Source organism: Metopolophium dirhodum, chromosome 1 (genome assembly GCF_019925205.1).
Source record: "Metopolophium dirhodum isolate CAU chromosome 1, ASM1992520v1, whole genome shotgun sequence".
NCBI classification, from domain to species: domain Eukaryota; kingdom Metazoa; phylum Arthropoda; class Insecta; order Hemiptera; family Aphididae; genus Metopolophium; species Metopolophium dirhodum.
This window is the reverse complement of record NC_083560.1, coordinates 28,644,986-28,664,024: the sequence shown is the minus strand read 5'-3', so window position 1 is coordinate 28,664,024 and position 19,039 is coordinate 28,644,986. Positions and strand designations below refer to the sequence as shown.

Sequence of the window (19,039 nt, the reverse complement as noted above, 5' to 3'; positions counted from 1 at the left end):
TATGACAGGGAAACAGTGGGAATCATGTGTAAATTTAGGAACTTACAAATTATGTAAAGGTGGTCAAACATTTCACCGCCGCTCGAGATCGAACGTTTGCGAAGTAGTACTTCTAACATATCAACCAATCCCAGAAACTTGCAAAATAAAACTGGTAACATTAACAACATCCATTTGGGATAAGTTATTGGATTCCAATGCATGGTTATTTTACACACAACCAACTTTAGTGACCATCAAATGTGCGGAACCTCCACAAATAGTAACATTTCAGATCTCAGGCGTAGGAAGGTTGACCACCTCCCAAGATTGTGAAATCCATACAGAAAATTCCATTATATTTCCGACAAGTAGATCTAATAGAGGTATCTCTACTGATTTAATTCCAGAAAGCAAAAAACATGAATCAGTATTATCAGAGAGTCTTAAAAATATAATTCCCCAGAACCTAAAAGACATAAGTATCGTACACGATTTTAATTCTTTATCCAAAAGGCTAATAGAAATAAGTAAGTTACCAAAGGTAACAACAGATTCTCTAATAATATTTCAAATGGAATTTCATATGGTACTTGTGTATATCTTAATGTTAACTGTAATATCCGTAGTTAGTGGATTAGCTATTAAGTTTAGAAATAGCATAATTAGAATGTACTCTCCGGATTTACCGGATATTATATCACTAAATAATCGATAAGTAAACATTATAATCATAAATTTAGTTGTGAAAACATATTGTACGGAAAATTAGGGAACCATTGGGTCCCTAAGTTCGATTTAAGTTGGGGGGTTTTAAGAACCCCTGGCTATATTAGTTAGTATATATATATAATAGTGTATAATATAATATTGTACGACGGCGACTGTCTGGAATTGCTGCGACAGCAATTCCAGGCAAGCGCTGGCTACAGGCACGGCTCGTATAGCAAGCCGTGCCAGTGGCATTTCAGAGCAGTAGACGGAACATTGTGATTCGCACCAGAACATTATATTTGTCAGACCATTTTTTATAAAACATTAAATAATTCATTAAGTGCATTGTAAGTTTTTCTTTTCAAGTTAAATATAGAGAGTAGTAATTAGTTCGAAAGTGTTCGTTGTTTTTATTTGTGCTTGGACCTCCAGGGAGATCCGTAACAATTCCTCAAAAAAAGAGTACCAAGTAGGACATCTCAGAAATTTAACCGAGTTTATAGAAAATCCCTATATAAAAATAGAACACACCAGTATGCAAACATAACTACCATAATCATTGATTGATGGTTATCAGTGCAAGTATAAAATTAAATTCCAATTTTCATTGTTAAATAATGTTCATATACAGCCAATATGCATAGTGAGTAGTCAATAGACTATCAAAAAAGAGACATTTAGTATGTCCTTACATAATATACATAATATATAATGCAATAGGTATGCATAAAATATTTTAATTGAACCGGAAACTTCACTATACGCCACCGCGGAACTTAATATATAATCACAAAGCAAGTATTTGGTAATTATTATAATTTAAAACTAAAATTAAAAAATATCAATAGATTATGTGGTATCACCCGTATTAGACAATACGCGGTAAACCAACTATCGCCTTACCCTCGTATTCTCTAGTTAATGACACTCTCTAAAGTTAATTAGAATGGCACTGTTAACTCGTTGAGGTACGATGGTAGGCGCTTGTCAATTCTTAGTTCGTTCCTATCTAGTTGAAATGACTCAAAGATTACATATACCTTGGCACTATTCAGTTTAATAAAACTTCATTGACACATAGTACGTATATCCCGGCGCTGTTCCTATAAAAGGTAAGAACGTAAGAATGAATAAAATAATGTTTAACTCGGGTTTTCAGGTCGGAAACACTTTTATTGTATTAAAACAAACATAAATAAAACACTTAGCAAATTCAGATCGCCTAGCCCGTACTACGATCGGCGTTTCACACGCACGTCGTAGCTACGTTCTCGCCGAATCACTCAGCGACAACGGGGGGCCGTGCCTGCACGTACGGCGGTGTTATATAGAAAATATTATTGTCGCCTCAGCACATTATTGCTTCGCTGGCCTGACCTATTGTAAACCACTGTGTGAAGGGGAGTATAAGACCATTTATAAGACTATGTCAATAATTTACAATTTGAAATATTCCCACCTATATTACATATATATAAAATAATATTATTTTGACGACTGTCTGCAATATACGACAATTATTCAAATTTATTTGTATGCATTTACATTAGTTTAAAAAAAATAGCTATATAAAATATATATTAGAATCTAAAGCGTTACCCAATGAGTGAATGGAAATAATTTTTATTTATGCATACTTGGTAATTGGTACATAGAAGTACATTATGCAACAGTATAACACCAAGTTAATTATTATACATATTGTATTACTTTTAAAAATACAGTTAGGTTTTAAGTTTATTATGTTCTTGTGCACAATATTTAATAGTAACTACTAACTAGGCATAAATTACATATCTCCACTCTTCGAGTTATATTCAAAAATATATAGGATTTATTTTAAACTGACTTTCACTCTTATTTTCATTAAGATTAGTGAATACTCAATTCATATAATACAAAATGTGTAATGCAATTTATGTGTGCTACTAATTAATAACTCAATTTATTATGTATTTAATATAGTAATTAAATTTAAATTGTTAAATATTTAGCCGTGACTGTCATAAGTCATTATTGGATGCGATTAACCACATCAATACGTTTTATGAAAATACTATGTACATATTACATGTCATTGTTGGTTCATTAACATGATTAATTAATATTAATATGCATATTATAATATATCCTACTCTTAAATATACATAATGTAGTACTAGTATTTTTGTGCCCCCACATCGTATATATCGTGAATAAAGAAAAAAATTATTAAATTAATTGTAACTATATACAGAAAGATTCACCTTCACAACAGAAGTTTGTATTACCACAGAGCATAACTTAAGTAGTACAAAAATATTCAAGAATTTGAAAATATAGTCTTTGACTAGGTATATGTTTAAAAATTCCAAAACCAAAATTTGAAAAAAATTTAATTATTGAAGGAAAAACGGGAATGTGCATGCTCAGTGGATCATCCTATATAATATCACGTAAGATACTTATGACGTAGGTATCGTGCCTTTAATTATACGTTTTCAAATTACATATAACTATGAAAAAATAAAAATATTTAAAAATCATTAAATATAATAATTAACTTGGAGGGGGGGGGGGGGGGGTCCTTCGTCGTACTTACGTCAATAAGCGTGATAAATAATAAGCTGGGATTGCCGCAAACTTCTTACGCGTAAGTACCTATATTATATTATGGTCGGGCCGTTATCCGATGTCGGTGATCTTGGCAAGGTTAACTCATCGAGTGCAATTGCGTTGATTAATTATAAACAACATCAAAGTAATTCAACCCCAGACGTTTGCGGCGAGCTCCCCCACATATCTATACGAGGTTGCATTGATAATCTATAACGAATGTTACTTTTTTCCTTATTTATACGTTTTACAACCGCGCGACGACCAAATAGTCATATTATCGCAAGTGTCGCACATTACTGCAGCACTATATTTAGCAGCTTTTCGCCGACATTTTACATTTTTTTTATCCAAACATCCCACTAAAGCAGCGTATTTGTACCATCGAGAGTTTCCGATATAATAGTATAGGACACTATTCGGAATATTCTTGGTAATATATTATTTAATTTCATCACCGCGGGTATAATATTATCATATCTATTGTTCGCCTACATGTTTACAATATCGGCATTTTTTCTCACCATAGTTGTATTAGGCAGAAGAAAATATCTCCGCAGTAGGCACGATTTTATCATTCTATGCGTGGGACTTATAGGGGAACGGTGTCGAGAACCGATAAATTATATATTTATTAAAATATAGAGATTGTCATGGATATGTCAACCGCGATCGTCGTAGGACGGCTCGCGCTATTGCAGTTGGTCGCCCGATCGGCTTCCGACGCGCAAGTTGAACAAATTCTTGCAGTGGCTGCCAATGACGGTCTACCGAGACCGTGGATATCCGAGCTGTTTCACCAGGCACTGGCCAATTTCACCGTTCGACACGTCGGAAGCTCCACATGCCGGCTCCAATCCGACACGTATGACAGACATTTGCGGAACCACACCAGTTGGGCGGTCAGAAGTGAGTACTTACATTTATATTTTAACCCCTCTCATTATCCTAATACACTATATTAGAGGACTCTTTGCCCGCATGCGTTGTCTCCGTTTCACAAATGTTTAACACAGCAAAAAACTGTTTTATTTTCATTTTATCCATCTATCATAATTCCGAAAAATCAAAAATAGCATGATGAATTCACAAATTGTATTTAATGTTATAAGGTATAATCATATTCTAAACGAGCATTTAACAAATATTTATATTAGTATAATTTTATGTAATATTATGTATAATGTATATTAAAGCTTTTTGAGCTATTTACAGACATTTTAAATTTTGGACTATTTTTAGTTTTTTAATTTTTAAAAAATTGTAGGTACTTCGTTGTAATTCAATGCATATTAACCGTAGGCACTAGAAGGATTAAAATGTTTTCAGAATTACATAATTAATAATATTTTCTAAGCAGATTGGAGTTATTTCAATATTTAGACAAATTTTTAGCTAGGTATATGATGAACATATTCATACTATTCTACGGTACATAGCGTCTGTATTGACTTATATAATGATATTATAATATTACAATAAATTATGTTTTAATAAAATTAGTTCAACACCAAATAATGAAAATAACAAATACTATTAAAATAATATAAATATAATAAAACACTTAATAATATATTATAATTTATAATAATACAAGGGCTTGAAACCAGTTACCGGTTTTTACCAAAAACCAGCAATTTCCCGGAAAATTAGGGACCTAAAATCAGTTACCATTACGTTAAACCCATTTTTATTCCCGGTTATCGGTTCTCGGTTACCGTGACGATTTTTCAATTAAATAAAAGTACCTACCTAACATAAAACGTTATAATAACATAATTATATGTATCAAGCAGATACCGACTACCGTTAGGTACTTATAAACTATAATATTATTTCGTTTATTTTAGCTACATAAATAATGATAAGCTCGTAGTTCTATTATAGTTTAGTAATTAATAACTTCTTAAAATTACTCTTAAATCATACTACATAGGTGTAATACAATTGTTTTTAGAAAACCAATATTCAATCGGTTATTGGTAACCGAAAGTTTTTTGAACCACTTAATCGGTAACCTGTGTAATATTGAATATAGTACCGGTGTAACGGAGATTAATTACCCCCTCTGTTAATTTTATTCTCGGTACATATCACACATGTATTTTCTATTTTTTTTTAATGGTTTTGTATGAAAATTTGTTCAGGTTAGGATAATTTATTGTACCTACGCAATAACTTTATTAAGTTTATTTATTTACCTCTCAAATTAGCTATAATTATTTTTAAAACCTTTTCACACGTTAATTGGAACTCATAGGCTGTATACCTACATAATATAAAGAAAAAACTGTTAAATTATATAAATAATATCAATAAGTATACCTATTATTATATCAATATAAATGTATTTATCAATAGAGTCAAATAGTTCATAACCGATTGTGTATAAATGTCAATGTTTAAAGATAAAAAAATGTTGGGAATAATAATCAATATAAGTTTCATAAAATGTCTTACTAGTTACTAGGTATTGTAAGAAGAGAGTCATTTAATAAGTTACATAAAAATATTAAAATAATTAATAATTAATAATCCAAATAAACAATTAATTATGAAAAGTCAGAAATCAAAAACAATCAAAACAATCAAACATACAAATTAATAGGTAATAAAAATAATCAGAACAATGAAAATTACAAAATTAAAAGTAAAAATAATTAAAATAACTAGACATACAAAGTAATAGAAAAATATATTTAGTTCATATAGCTACAAAACATAGCTACCAATACATTTAAAATACATAATTTGTTTAAAACAATATACCTTTAATACCTAATTAGTAATTATTGTTCACACATATCGTTATAAGATTAACTTTAGTTATTAAGAAATTTTAAGAGTATAAAAAAAAATTACTGGAGGAAATATTCGCTAGTGATAATTTACCCCTGGAATATTTTACCGGGAGGTAAATATTATCTAATGAAATTTTACCCCCCTCACCCCCTCCGGTAAAATTTCTTTGCTAAAAATGTACCGAGAGGGATAAAATTCCACGAGGTAAATAATCACGGGTACACCGGTAATAGGTTACTGCTAACGACAGGACCGGTTTAAAACCGGTAACAACGTTTTTTTTAATCGAAAATTTCGATAACGGTTTCAAGCCCTGTATTGAATACAACTATTATCAAAAATAGATGCTGATACTCTGATCTCTTTCGCTCAATATCGTTTTTTATTTATTTATACAATGATTTACCATTGAATTCAAATTTAACATATCCATAAAAGTGACCTACTTAAATGCGGAGGTATGCCCACAACTATCACTATACCTACTACAGCATAAGCGACTTTTGCATATTTTGCTTATAAAATAGATACAAGCAATCAATAATTTTCCATAGTCCTAAAATATGTATACAATCTGAGCTTGGTTATGTATGTACAATTTTTGAATTTTCACAATGACTTATCGTAACAGTACGACGTTTGATATAACGCAATATATACATATATTATGTACGTCAGAAATAAAGTATGATACCATCAATATTATAAGGTAAATATATATCTACTATAACTATAATTCTCTGTATTTAAAAAACAAATCACAATGATTTGCCTCACGTTTTAGTTTAAATCATGTTGTTGGACTCTTAAATATATAGATAATTTTTACAAGACATCACGAGTACGTTTGTAATTCACATAATTACCCACCTAATCACCAATCACTATAGGTATAATAGCATATTTAATTTGATGTTCTTAAACAATAAAACCAGTTTGATACAATTGGTGTACATAAGTATATAACGGGTAATATGCAACTTTTCAGTTGAAAAATTTACCTCTCAATTGTTATCTGACCTGCGTCATAATATGACACATATTATATAATATATCTCATATCATATTATGTGTATTCCCATTTCATCATTCAATTTTCCGCGAATTGAGTCGGTCCTTGGGCTTATAAAAAAAAACTAATATGCTTAAAATCTCCTCTGAAAATGCTTTATAAAATTTAAGAAAAATAAACCATTGACATTATTTAGATAACCTGTATATTTGCATCTAGAGCATATAAATCATAAATGTGACAATAATACAAATTAATAGTATAATACCCAATACCCATTTAGACTAAAATTATAATATTATACTCGGCCATTCACCGAAAAGTTCATCTCCAATGTTTACTTTAAAAATGAATTTTTTTTGATTCTGTAAACACACATTATATAATATACCAGCTGCTTCACGTTTTGTTATATAGAATTATAGCGTAAAAAATATGTCAGAGTTTGATTTTAATCGATTTTTTACTTAATATCTTGCACGTTTTTTCAATAATGAAAAGCTATTGGTTACTTTGAAATATAAATTCATTAGGGAAAATAATAATAGTAGGTACATATTGTTGAATTACTAGAATAATAATAGTACTATTATGATCGTATTTAATTATAAACGTATAGTAAATAGAATTATTTATTTATTTAAACGGATATTACCTATATTTATTATTAATTTTCGTGTTGCCATAAAATATATAATTTTTGGTGTAATATACTAATATTAAGAACTCATTGAATATATTATGTTCATTTATATCCTCCTAACCTTGTATTACAATTCTGCGTCGTTTTATACCACTTCCTCCCTATTCTATGTTGCAGAGATTTTCAGTGTGTTGATGGTAAGATTTAAGAAAATACAATCCGTATAATTAGTTTGAGGTCATATTATAATAATTTAAAACGGCGTTTCTTGAGTGTTTTAAATGTTTTCATAGTAGCCTTTCTTTATTCTTTCTTAGTTAAACTTTATATTAAAATACGATCTTAAGGGGATTGCAAACGGACAATTATTTCAACTAAAACGTACCAATATTTTGTCCATCATACCTGATAACGTGATAAGGCTTCTGAAAACTGATTTGAATTCGTTAATATGTCTACTTGGTCAGGCCACTTTTTTAAATTGTGTTCTTAAACTCCTACAAATTTTGTTTGAATATTTAAAATGTACAACATTTTAAACGTTGATTATTCGAAAATTAAAATAAATATCTTAAAATGCGGCCTGATCAATCTCAAGTAATATTAACGAATTCAAATCAGTTTTCAGAAGTTTTATCGCGATATCAGGTCCATTGATAGGATTGACAAAAAATACATACAAACGAGCACAAATTATTTACTGTTCACTCGCGCAACGCTGAAGAGGTGACTTTTACATGTACGTGCGGGAGCGTTCTGTTATTTTATTTACACACACTAATGATTATTTACTACGCACACATTTACATGATTCGCATGCATACAATTTGAAAATTGCCTATTTTGAACTCCTTAAAATCTGTCCGTAATAATGATTTAATACAGCAACATTACTGAGAATAATAATTTAATCAACACGTTAAGTGCCTAGGTTCAAGACGGACTTTTTGTTTCGATATACAGTTGCTCAATGCTCAGTAGGATTTCGTGGTTTCTTCGCTCTTCGACGGTTAACATGCATATGTATTTATTATGAAGTATGGTATAGATATAAAAATAATAGTGGTGATGATAATAATATTAATAATAATTCACAAAACCATGCGAGGAGGCCCTTACGCTCGTAGACATACTTGTATAATTCACTGAATAGTTTTAAAAAGGAGAGTGAATAGAGCCCTTGATAACATACTATTGAGAAGCACAGAAACTTTTAATCCTATACATATTTTCTTTTACAACAATTGTATCATAAATTGTCGGGCTGATGCGATTTAATGATCACTTTATTTTTGATCATATTATTAACTATTAAGTGTATCCATAGGTATATTAGATTTTTTTTTTACATTTTTTTGTTATTTTAAATCTAATTAATTTATTTGTATAATATCTTCATAATATACCAAATTTATACCTATTTCAATTTGAGTTTAAGCTCATCATTGTACCTAACGAAAACTAATTGCTCGTATAAGGGTTTCTATGTCCGTTTATTATAAGAGATCGACCGATAACAATTCATTACTTTTGGAACAAGAGTAAGTTCAATATTTTTTTCAAGCTAAACATTTGAACTGGCATTGTTATATTCTCAACAACTATAAGTTTTAACGAACAAATCAACAAAATTCTGACACGTCGTCTGTAATAATGACCATGTAATATATACACTGTACAGGCCTCTGGAATGATTGCATAGATTCATTATACCTACTCACATAACATAAATCAATAAAACATCATACATTTGTACATGAGTATCTCGTAATTTATCATATATTACCTATAGGTACATGGTTAAAAAAACGCATACCTACGTATACATTTATATCAGTTAATTTAATCTAATCAGTTATTTTATATTTATAAACGAATATTTATACGAGTTATATCGCTATGTACCTGTACAATTAACGATATATACCAATAATAGTTTGTTAAAATACACCGAACATGAATTTAAATTTTTTTACGGAAAAATAATTATATACAAATTTGGATTAGAATTTGGATTTTCAACCAACGAAGAAAAGAAAAAACAAGATTCTGACACGGTGTACTTAGGTATTAGAGCCGTAGCCAGGGGTGTGGGGAATTGGGGGCAAGTGCTCCCGGCATTTTTTTATGAACAATGGTGTCATAAAGTAACAGGTAATAAGTATTCTATTTCTATAAAAACTATAAAAAAAAATTAAGTACCCTCCCCTACAGAAAAAAATGTTCTGCCTTCTGCAATGTAAGGTGTACTATATATTAATATAGCAGGCAGACTCGTTAATCAAATAAGCACATAATATCTTAAATAAATCTCATACTTATAGGTGTATGTGTCTTATAAAATCTTTATTTTTCAGTGGCGGAATCCTGGGACCGATATCCGAACGGCATACTAGTGGGCAACCAATATCACATGGGAGTTTACGACGAATGTGTGGATGGACGTCATCCGGTGATAAGACAGTATTGCTTGTCTGAAATAAAACTAATCCCACCGACGCGCACAGATTACAGTTTCAACAGAACGGAAGATCTAGATGATTTCGGCAACAAAGATGCGTGGAAAACAGTACTCGGAGTATGTGTGATCAAGTATTAATATATTATAATATATAAAAGGTTTTTTAAAAGTTCCGATGTAAAATATATAAAATTATTGTTCACTAAATGCAACGCGTTTGTAAATTGTATACGATAATGATTAAACTATCAGTTGAACCATAATAGGCCTTTTAATAACAGACCGGCTTACTTCATATTTCCACCAAGTTAAGATAGGTGGTGATTTTTGGCCTTAGTCCGCTCGGCCACTCTATCCCCCATTAAAACTATTTATATGTAACAAAATGTATATCAATTGGAAGTTTATAATTTTGGGGCAATCTTTATTTTTGACAGAGTGCGTAAATCATTATATAATCATTTTTCGTAAACTGACATGTAATAACGTAAAATAGGATAACATATAAATAACTATAAATATACGGCTCCTGCCGATAGTTATATTAAAATAGTAAAAGTTAGAATTGTAAAATTACGCTATTACCTTCCTCCAGGTGTTCGGAGGGCTCTCGAGATCGTGTATTCGAGAATTATATCAAATACACCGTACAATATGATTTTATGAAAAAAAGGCACATAGAACGTATTGACTGCAATCCACATAAAATATTATATCATATGCCTTACCTGATTCGCAGTTGTTCGTAGACAGTATTGTGAGAGTTTTAGGTTTTAGATAAGATAAAGTACTACTTCAAATACACAAATTGAATTAACGAACGCACTGATTATTGCTTGCATAAGAAGTCCAGTTGTCGCTCGTTGAAATCGGTTTCTTTGGTACTTGAGAGGTTGTTACTTGGTGGCTGGTGCTCATGCACTGGTTTAAGGGACGGACGCGAGGATGCTGACCAGAGAGTGGTGGGTGGCTTTTTTACTAAATTATCGTGGGCCTGGGAACTAAATTATTCTTTGGCGTCAGCATAAAATAAAGTCACACACATCCTACGTAATATTGTTATGAGTGCGTGTCAATATCTTAGTTGTCGTTATCAATGGTTTTATTTGATGCGACCGATTTCTTTAAGCGACAGTCTGGCTGTTGTTTATTAATCTGTACAATTTTAGTTTATTATAATGGTGTGTGAGCATATCATTACATCCACCCTGCACTTTTTTGTGTTGTGCCCTCACAACACCACTCGTGGGTGAGAGTGAGAGCAATACAAATATTTAAGTAGAGGAGAGATTAAGTTAGAAAAAGTTGAAAGTTGAAAAATTAAAAGTTGAAAGTTGAAAGTTGAAAAAAAGTTATACAATTTAAACTGGACATTTATATATATATATATATATATATATATATAAAGAAAACAAATTTTACTATACAATCTAAAAGGGGCAATGTAAGTAATATTAAAGTTTACATAGTACATTGGAAAACAAAAAATTAGGAAGATAGAACTGAAGCTGAAAGTTCGTATTCCCCGCATTCTATTGATGTGTTTCTATTCTTATATATTTTATATTTTAAGTTCCCTATCTGGTGTTGTAATGATAGCTATACAGTTTTTTTTTTTTTTTAATTTTAATATTTGTGTACAATATATTGTCATGTTGACATGTTATGAATTTTACATATTTTGGTTTTTAACCTATATATTCTACATAGTTTTAACTTTTAACTAATCTAATTATACATTTTTTATATTTACTTTACCTAACTAAATACTAGTTCATAGACATTTTTTTTTTTTGTTTTTATGATAACTTAAAAGTTAAACAAAGTTAATTTTTTTTTTATATATATATTTTTTTTTTTGGTATTTCTTATGCTTAACATTTATTTTCTTATTAGTATTAGCTTAAAATTAAGTTAATCATTTTACATTTTTTTTTTTACATTTGTTTTCAAGCTTATGCTGATTTAAATAAGTTAGAATGAATTTTACACATTCTTTGTACTTGACTTGCTTTAACATTTTCTTTTATATCTTATACTAACTTAAATTAGGTTAATCATTTTACATTTTTTTTTTTTAAACTTTTTTTTTACATTTGTTTTCATGCTTATACTGACTTAAATAAATTATAAAAAATTTACACATTCTTTGTACTTGACTTGCTTTAACATTTTTTTTTATATCTTATACTAACTTAAATTAGGTTAATCATTTTACATTTTTTTTTTTTTTTTAAACTTTTTTTTTTACATTTGTTTTCATGCTTATGCTGACTTAAATAAATTATAAAAATTTTACACATTCTTTGTTCTTGACTTGCTTTAACATTTTTTTTTATATCTTATACTAACTTAAATTAGGTTAATCATTTTTTTTTTTTTTTTTATACATTTACTAGCTTTAACATTTATTTTTGTGCTTATGCTGACTTAAATTAGGTTTTAGTGCTTAGGTAAGTAACTTAAGGTATGTTATTTGTATTTGTTATTATTATTCTGTAACTCTTATACAATAGTTATATAATAGTTATATAGATAGTCTTAATAATTCGTGATTTTTTTTTTTTAAAGTTATGTTAGTAAAACAAAACATTTATTTGGGGTTTTTATTATTAGTCCTGTAGGAGGTTGATAGTATGATTGAGTCTTCCATAAGATTTGGTATTAATATTTTTTTGTTTTCATAATATATAGTTTGGATACTTGTCAGGGTAGTATTTTTATTGTTAATTGGTTTATTTTACAAGTGTTGTGGTATTTGTGAATTAAAGATTAAAGTTTTTTGTATTTTTAAGAGTGTTGGTTTGTTTGACCTTTTATTATTTATTTTTTTTGTTTGTATATCAATTGGTTTGTTAGGGTATTTTACTATTTTCTTAATTCTTTATTTCTTTTTGTATGATTTTCGGTCGAAGTTATTTGTATTTTGTTTATTTTAATCGTTGTGTTTTTACCATCGTTTATCGTATCTTTAAGTTTTATATTGTGTATCAATGAATCGAGTGTCTGTATTTCTTGTATGTGAATTTAATTATATTGTTGGGATTTTTACTGGACATTTTTGTTTTAACGGTATACAATCCACGATTCTTATCGTCGAGGACGTTTTCTCCTGGTTTGAATATAGGACATATATTATTGGCTTGATTTTTAGGTTGTATCATGTGTTTTATTTTTGTTTCATTTTTATTATTATCATTAAACAATTTATGAATGTTATTTATTATGTTAATGTGTTCTTTTGATTTACAATTGTGTGTTATTTTTTGTTCATCTTTATAGTATATATGTATTTTAATGTTAGTATTTTGAAATTCGGAGTATATTAATTTTCTTATTATAGACCAATTTAATTTGTCTATTCGTGAAACTAAGGTGCAGGGTATTGCAATTTTTGAAATATTTAGTTTTGTAGCTTCAAGTTTTAGATTGTGAATTGAAGATTTTAGATCCTTATATTTGGGCTTGTGATAGTGTAAATTTTTTGTTATTAAGTGAAATATAGTTTTATAGTTATTGATTATAGGTATTGTGTCCCCCACATTTATTTCTTGTAATGCAAGTTGTGGTTTAGTATCACCGTATACTTTGGATAGTAAATTTGTTATCCCCTTATTCATTTTGAGATCTGCAGATATACAGTGTGCTATAGCGAAGTTATCTGGGCAATTAAATATGCTACCTGTTAATTCTATAATATTGTTGGTATTATCTATACTATTGAGCGCGTTTATATTATTGTTGATTTTTAATTGAATATTTATATTATTATTTAAAATAATGTTACTGTCTTTGAAATTGATCAGGGCATTATTTTTGATCAAAAAGTCATTTCCAAGTAAGATTGCGCTGCTTAATTTTTTTACTACGTGAGCGTCAATATTGAAATAGTTATTGTCGATTTTGATTTTAATTTTGGTTATACCTACCACGCATAGTAGTTCATTATCTGGTCCTGATAGCTGTAGCGTACTCGGCGTTATTGTATAATTACTAGGTAGTAGTTCTTGTCTAATACAACATATGTTTGCCCCCGTGTCAATTGTTATTGGTAAGGTAATATTATTAAATTGAGCTTCAATATAGATAGCATCGGGTGTACAGTTAATTTTATTTATATTTTGTTTCCGTATTTCTGTATTTAAAGATGAGCAATTATCAGAAGAATTTAACCTTGTATTTAATTTTTTTGGCTTGTTAGTTGAACTTGAACGACAAGTGATCGCGGAATGTCCAAATTTATTGCATAATTGACATATTATATTAGTTTTGTTTTTAAAGTAACATTCATATTCAGTGTGGTTATTCTTCGAGCATATCGAGCATTGTTTTGTGTGTGCTGAATTATTATTATTATTGATATAATTACTGTTATTTTCGTTATATCTCAAAATTGGGTCGTATTTAGTAAAATTGTTTTGATAATTATTATCATTGTTTATCTGAGATAGTTTTAACTGACCTATAGTTTCTTTTAAATTTTCTATTTCCTCTCGTAATTTACTATTTTCGTTGGTTTTTAGTTTGTAGTTTGTATTTATTTGCTGGATTTTATTTTCAATTATCTCTGTTTCAATTTCATATGGGTTTTTATCTATACTATCTGCTGTCATAAACTCTATAAGTTCATATTTGCGAACGTTATTTTTAAGTTCATCAAGTGTTTTATTTCCTAATATTCCTATACATCTCAATATTGTGGGTTTTAAGCCTTTCATTATACTTCGTACCATTTCTCCTTGTGACATATCTTTGTCAATTCGCCTACACAATGACTCTACTTCATTAATGTAAGACACACTTTGTTCATCCGGTTTCTGTTTGCGTTTTTCAAGGATTATTCGAAGCATATGAGTTTGGGCAATGGGTTCAAATTCTAGTCTAAATTTTTTTTCTAGATCGGACCAATTAATGTTTTCAACGGTATCCATTATATTGTCATAAAATATGAGAGCAGTGCCTTCTAAAAATACGGGAATATATAGACTTTTTTCAGATTCGGACCATCCGTTAATAAGTGCAGCTCTTTGATAATTTTTTAAGAAAGAATCGACGTTTTCAGAATTATTTCCCATGAATTTTCCGGGTTCAAAGTAAGGTTTTTTATTGTCTCCCATATTTAATTACCTATTTGTATTATTTTTAAAAAATAGTTTTATAATAAATAATGTACCATTATTTAATTGTAATATTTTTGCAACTAATTTAATAGATTTAATAAATATATTTATTACTAAATATAAGTAATAATATAATTTTTATTTTAATGAGTATAAATTAATTGTTTTTGTTTTTATAATAAATGATGATACCTATGTTAAATCGTAAATCGTAAATTAGTATGTTTTATCAATAAATAAATCACTTTTTGTTATTATTGTTTTTCTAAGTTTTATTTTTAATATTTTTTTGTATTGATAATTAATTTTTTTATTAATTCTTAAAATTAATATTAAAATATTATAATGTTATATAACGAATATAATTTTGTAAAATGTATTTGATCAATTCTCAGTTTATTTATCTGAATAAACTGAACTTGTGTTGGGCGCCACTTTGTAATAACGTAGAATTAAGATAAAATATAAATAAATATACAAGTACGACTCCTGTCGATAATTATATTAAAATAGTAAAAGTTAGAATTGTAAAATTACGCTATTACCTTCCTCCAGGTGTTCGGAGGGCTCTCGAGATCGTGTATTCGAGAATTATATCAAATACACCGTACAATATGATTTTATGAAAAAAAGGCACATAGAACGTATTGACTGCAATCCACATAAAATATTATATCATATGCCTTACCTGATTCGCAGTTGTTCGTAGACAGTATTGTGAGAGTTTTAGGTTTTAGATAAGATAAAGTACTACTTCAAATACACAAATTGAATTAACGAACGCACTGATTATTGCTTGCATAAGAAGTCCAGTTGTCGCTCGTTGAAATCGGTTTCTTTGGTACTTGAGAGGTTGTTACTTGGTGGCTGGTGCTCATGCACTGGTTTAAGGGACGGACGCGAGGATGCTGACCAGAGAGTGGTGGGTGGCTTTTTTACTAAATTATCGTGGGCCTGGGAACTAAATTATTCTTTGGCGTCAGCATAAAATAAAGTCACACACATCCTACGTAATATTGTTATGAGTGCGTGTCAATATCTTAGTTGTCGTTATCAATGGTTTTATTTGATGCGACCGATTTCTTTAAGCGACAGTCTGGCTGTTGTTTATTAATCTGTACAATTTTAGTTTATTATAATGGTGTGTGAGCATATCATTACAGACATTAAAGGTATATTTCAAACATATAAACGGATTACACTTCAGTTGCTGAAATGAAGAACAAAATCATCGCTTCTTACAAAACAGGAGGATTTGCATTTTCTCAAGGGGGTCGGTAAAAAAACATGTCATACATGAAAAACTGTCACGCCCTGTAGAATATTCAGATTGCGTTAATTTTTTTTTATTATTTAAAAGTAGAGAACATTTTGTAGGTCTGATCAAAGCCCGATTTTGAAAATTAGAATTATAGAAGCTGGAATATGCATTTAAATAATGCACAATATTTCTTCTTTTTTCAAACGTATTTTTCTACTACTATTTAAAGTAAAATAAAAATTCAAGCTTTGATCCGACCTGCAAAAACTTCTTATCTTTCAGATAAAAAAAAATGTTCAAAATCCGATATATCAACGAGGCGTGAGAGTTTTTCCTCTAAAGGCATTTTTTTTCATCAAAATAGAGCAGATAATAGCACAGAATAATAGTCATCGAAGTCAATCACTGACTTGTGCATGCGTGTGCGTAAATATCTTTATCTGCGCATGTAATTATAGCTCACTCACACTAATATCGATTTACATTCTCACACATATGCACATTCCGCGCGAGGCCGATACAACATGTGAATTAATTGCCTAATGTTTACTCCTTAATAAATGACCGGCACCAACAAAGTAACAACAGATTTAATAATAGAAATAATAGATCACTCAAGAAGATAATTGAAACAACCGTCAAAAAAAAAAAAATGGAAAAAACTTCAATAGTGTTGTAAGAATATTGGAAATTCGGAACATAAAAAAGGCCCGTTCTTTTATATTATATTATATTGTAAGGAAAGGATATATCGATGGCTAAGAGGCCAAAAGTTGTAAGTCCAATTTTTCTCAAAATCGTTTTATTAGTCCATAGGGTTTATCTGGGTCGTCTTTTTGATTCGGTAAAACATTACAAGTCAATATCATAATTAAAACATGTTTTATTTATACTTTAATTTTTGTGTTTTTAGTGCAAGATAGGTTTTTTTACTGCACACATATAACAAGTCCTAATTTAATGAGACATATAATAAATATTTTAACATGATCTAAATATCAAGCGGACAAATATAACAAGTCCGGACTTGTTACTTTTGTCAAAAACAATACATTCAATTTTAGACGTGTAATGTTTTAGATAATATTGAATTTGTTTATCTATTTATAAAAAATTAATATGTCCGGACGTATTATTTTAAATAATAAAAATTTTTAATTTTAAATTACACTAAATAATATGATATCTTCAATTAGTATAAAATATCATTAAACACGGGTTTTATTTGATTAAAAAATTGATGAAAAATGCTACTTTATTATTTTTTATATTCAATGAAAAATTGCAATATTTTTTATATTTTTACTTTTTTACTGCAATTATATAAACAAATTGAATTTTTTATATCAAAAAAATTATTCTTACGTACATTTTAATTTGTTATTTAATAAATAAATTAGAGTTAATATTAAATTAACAACTGTTAATATGTCCATCAAAACCTTATATGTCTACGGTCAAAATATATTATAATTGCCATTCATAACAAGTCCCATTTAAATTTAAAAGTAACATTATAATTACGTTTAAAACAAATTTTAAGACCTAAAAGTAATAATTTATGTAATCTACAGAATATTTTACAAATAAATCAGTTGCAACACTGAAAAACAAAAATCTACAACACAAATGTTTAGGTGTAGAATAATTTAAAATCTTAAAACTGCTCTCCTGTAAAATGTAATGTTTGGGACATACAACTTTTGGCCTCTTAGCCATCGATATATAAAGATTTTGAACCGCAGACTACCGGTATTTAAGTAAGAAACGTAAGCTTAACATAAATTAATTGAAATCCGTTTTTGAAATTTAAATACATCCAATCAACGTCCTATAGTGTCTTGATGAAAATTTGATGATTACTGACTGGCATTCAACATCATTGTATAAATATTAATTTCTATTTATTTGTATTCCAGTGCCTCATAATGAGCTGGTACTTATCGTGTGATATCCAGTTTGTCGTAATCGGAGCTATTGTCGTTTACGTTTACACGAAAAACCCAAAATATGGAATCGCATTGCTTGGCACAATAATTGGTTTGTCGATATCCGTACCGTTCATAATCACTCTTTTGACGGGAAGAGATGGAATGGATAAATTTCCTATACCGTATGTTAATAGTATTTTAGTCATTGAAAGAACACTTAAACGCACAAGCAGTGAATTCGAATAACCGAGATTTGTTGTACCTATTTCCAATGCTGGTTAAACTATTATTCCGAATTCGTAGAAACGTATATAATAAGTACCTATATTATATATTTATATATATTTGAACGTCAAATATATATAATTTTTTTATATAGTATAGTTGTGCAGTTACCAATCACAATATTGAGTGAAGCCATTGCAACGATGAACGAATGAACAACGTTATTACTATTATCATTATTATTACAACCAACATGTCAACATGTAGATACCTGCAAATATTTTGAAAATTTTAAT

General features: G+C 28.9%; 1 protein-coding gene across 1 annotated transcript in view; it reads left to right on the top strand.

Moving 5' to 3' along the window:
• The window catches only part of LOC132935547 (uncharacterized), a 96,196-nt gene that overhangs the window by 74,258 nt on the left and 2,899 nt on the right, over positions 1 to 19,039 (top strand). The window contains 1 exon segment of the mRNA XM_061002144.1: positions 18,507 to 18,700. Coding sequence (XP_060858127.1) covers positions 18,507 to 18,700 — 194 coding nt within the window.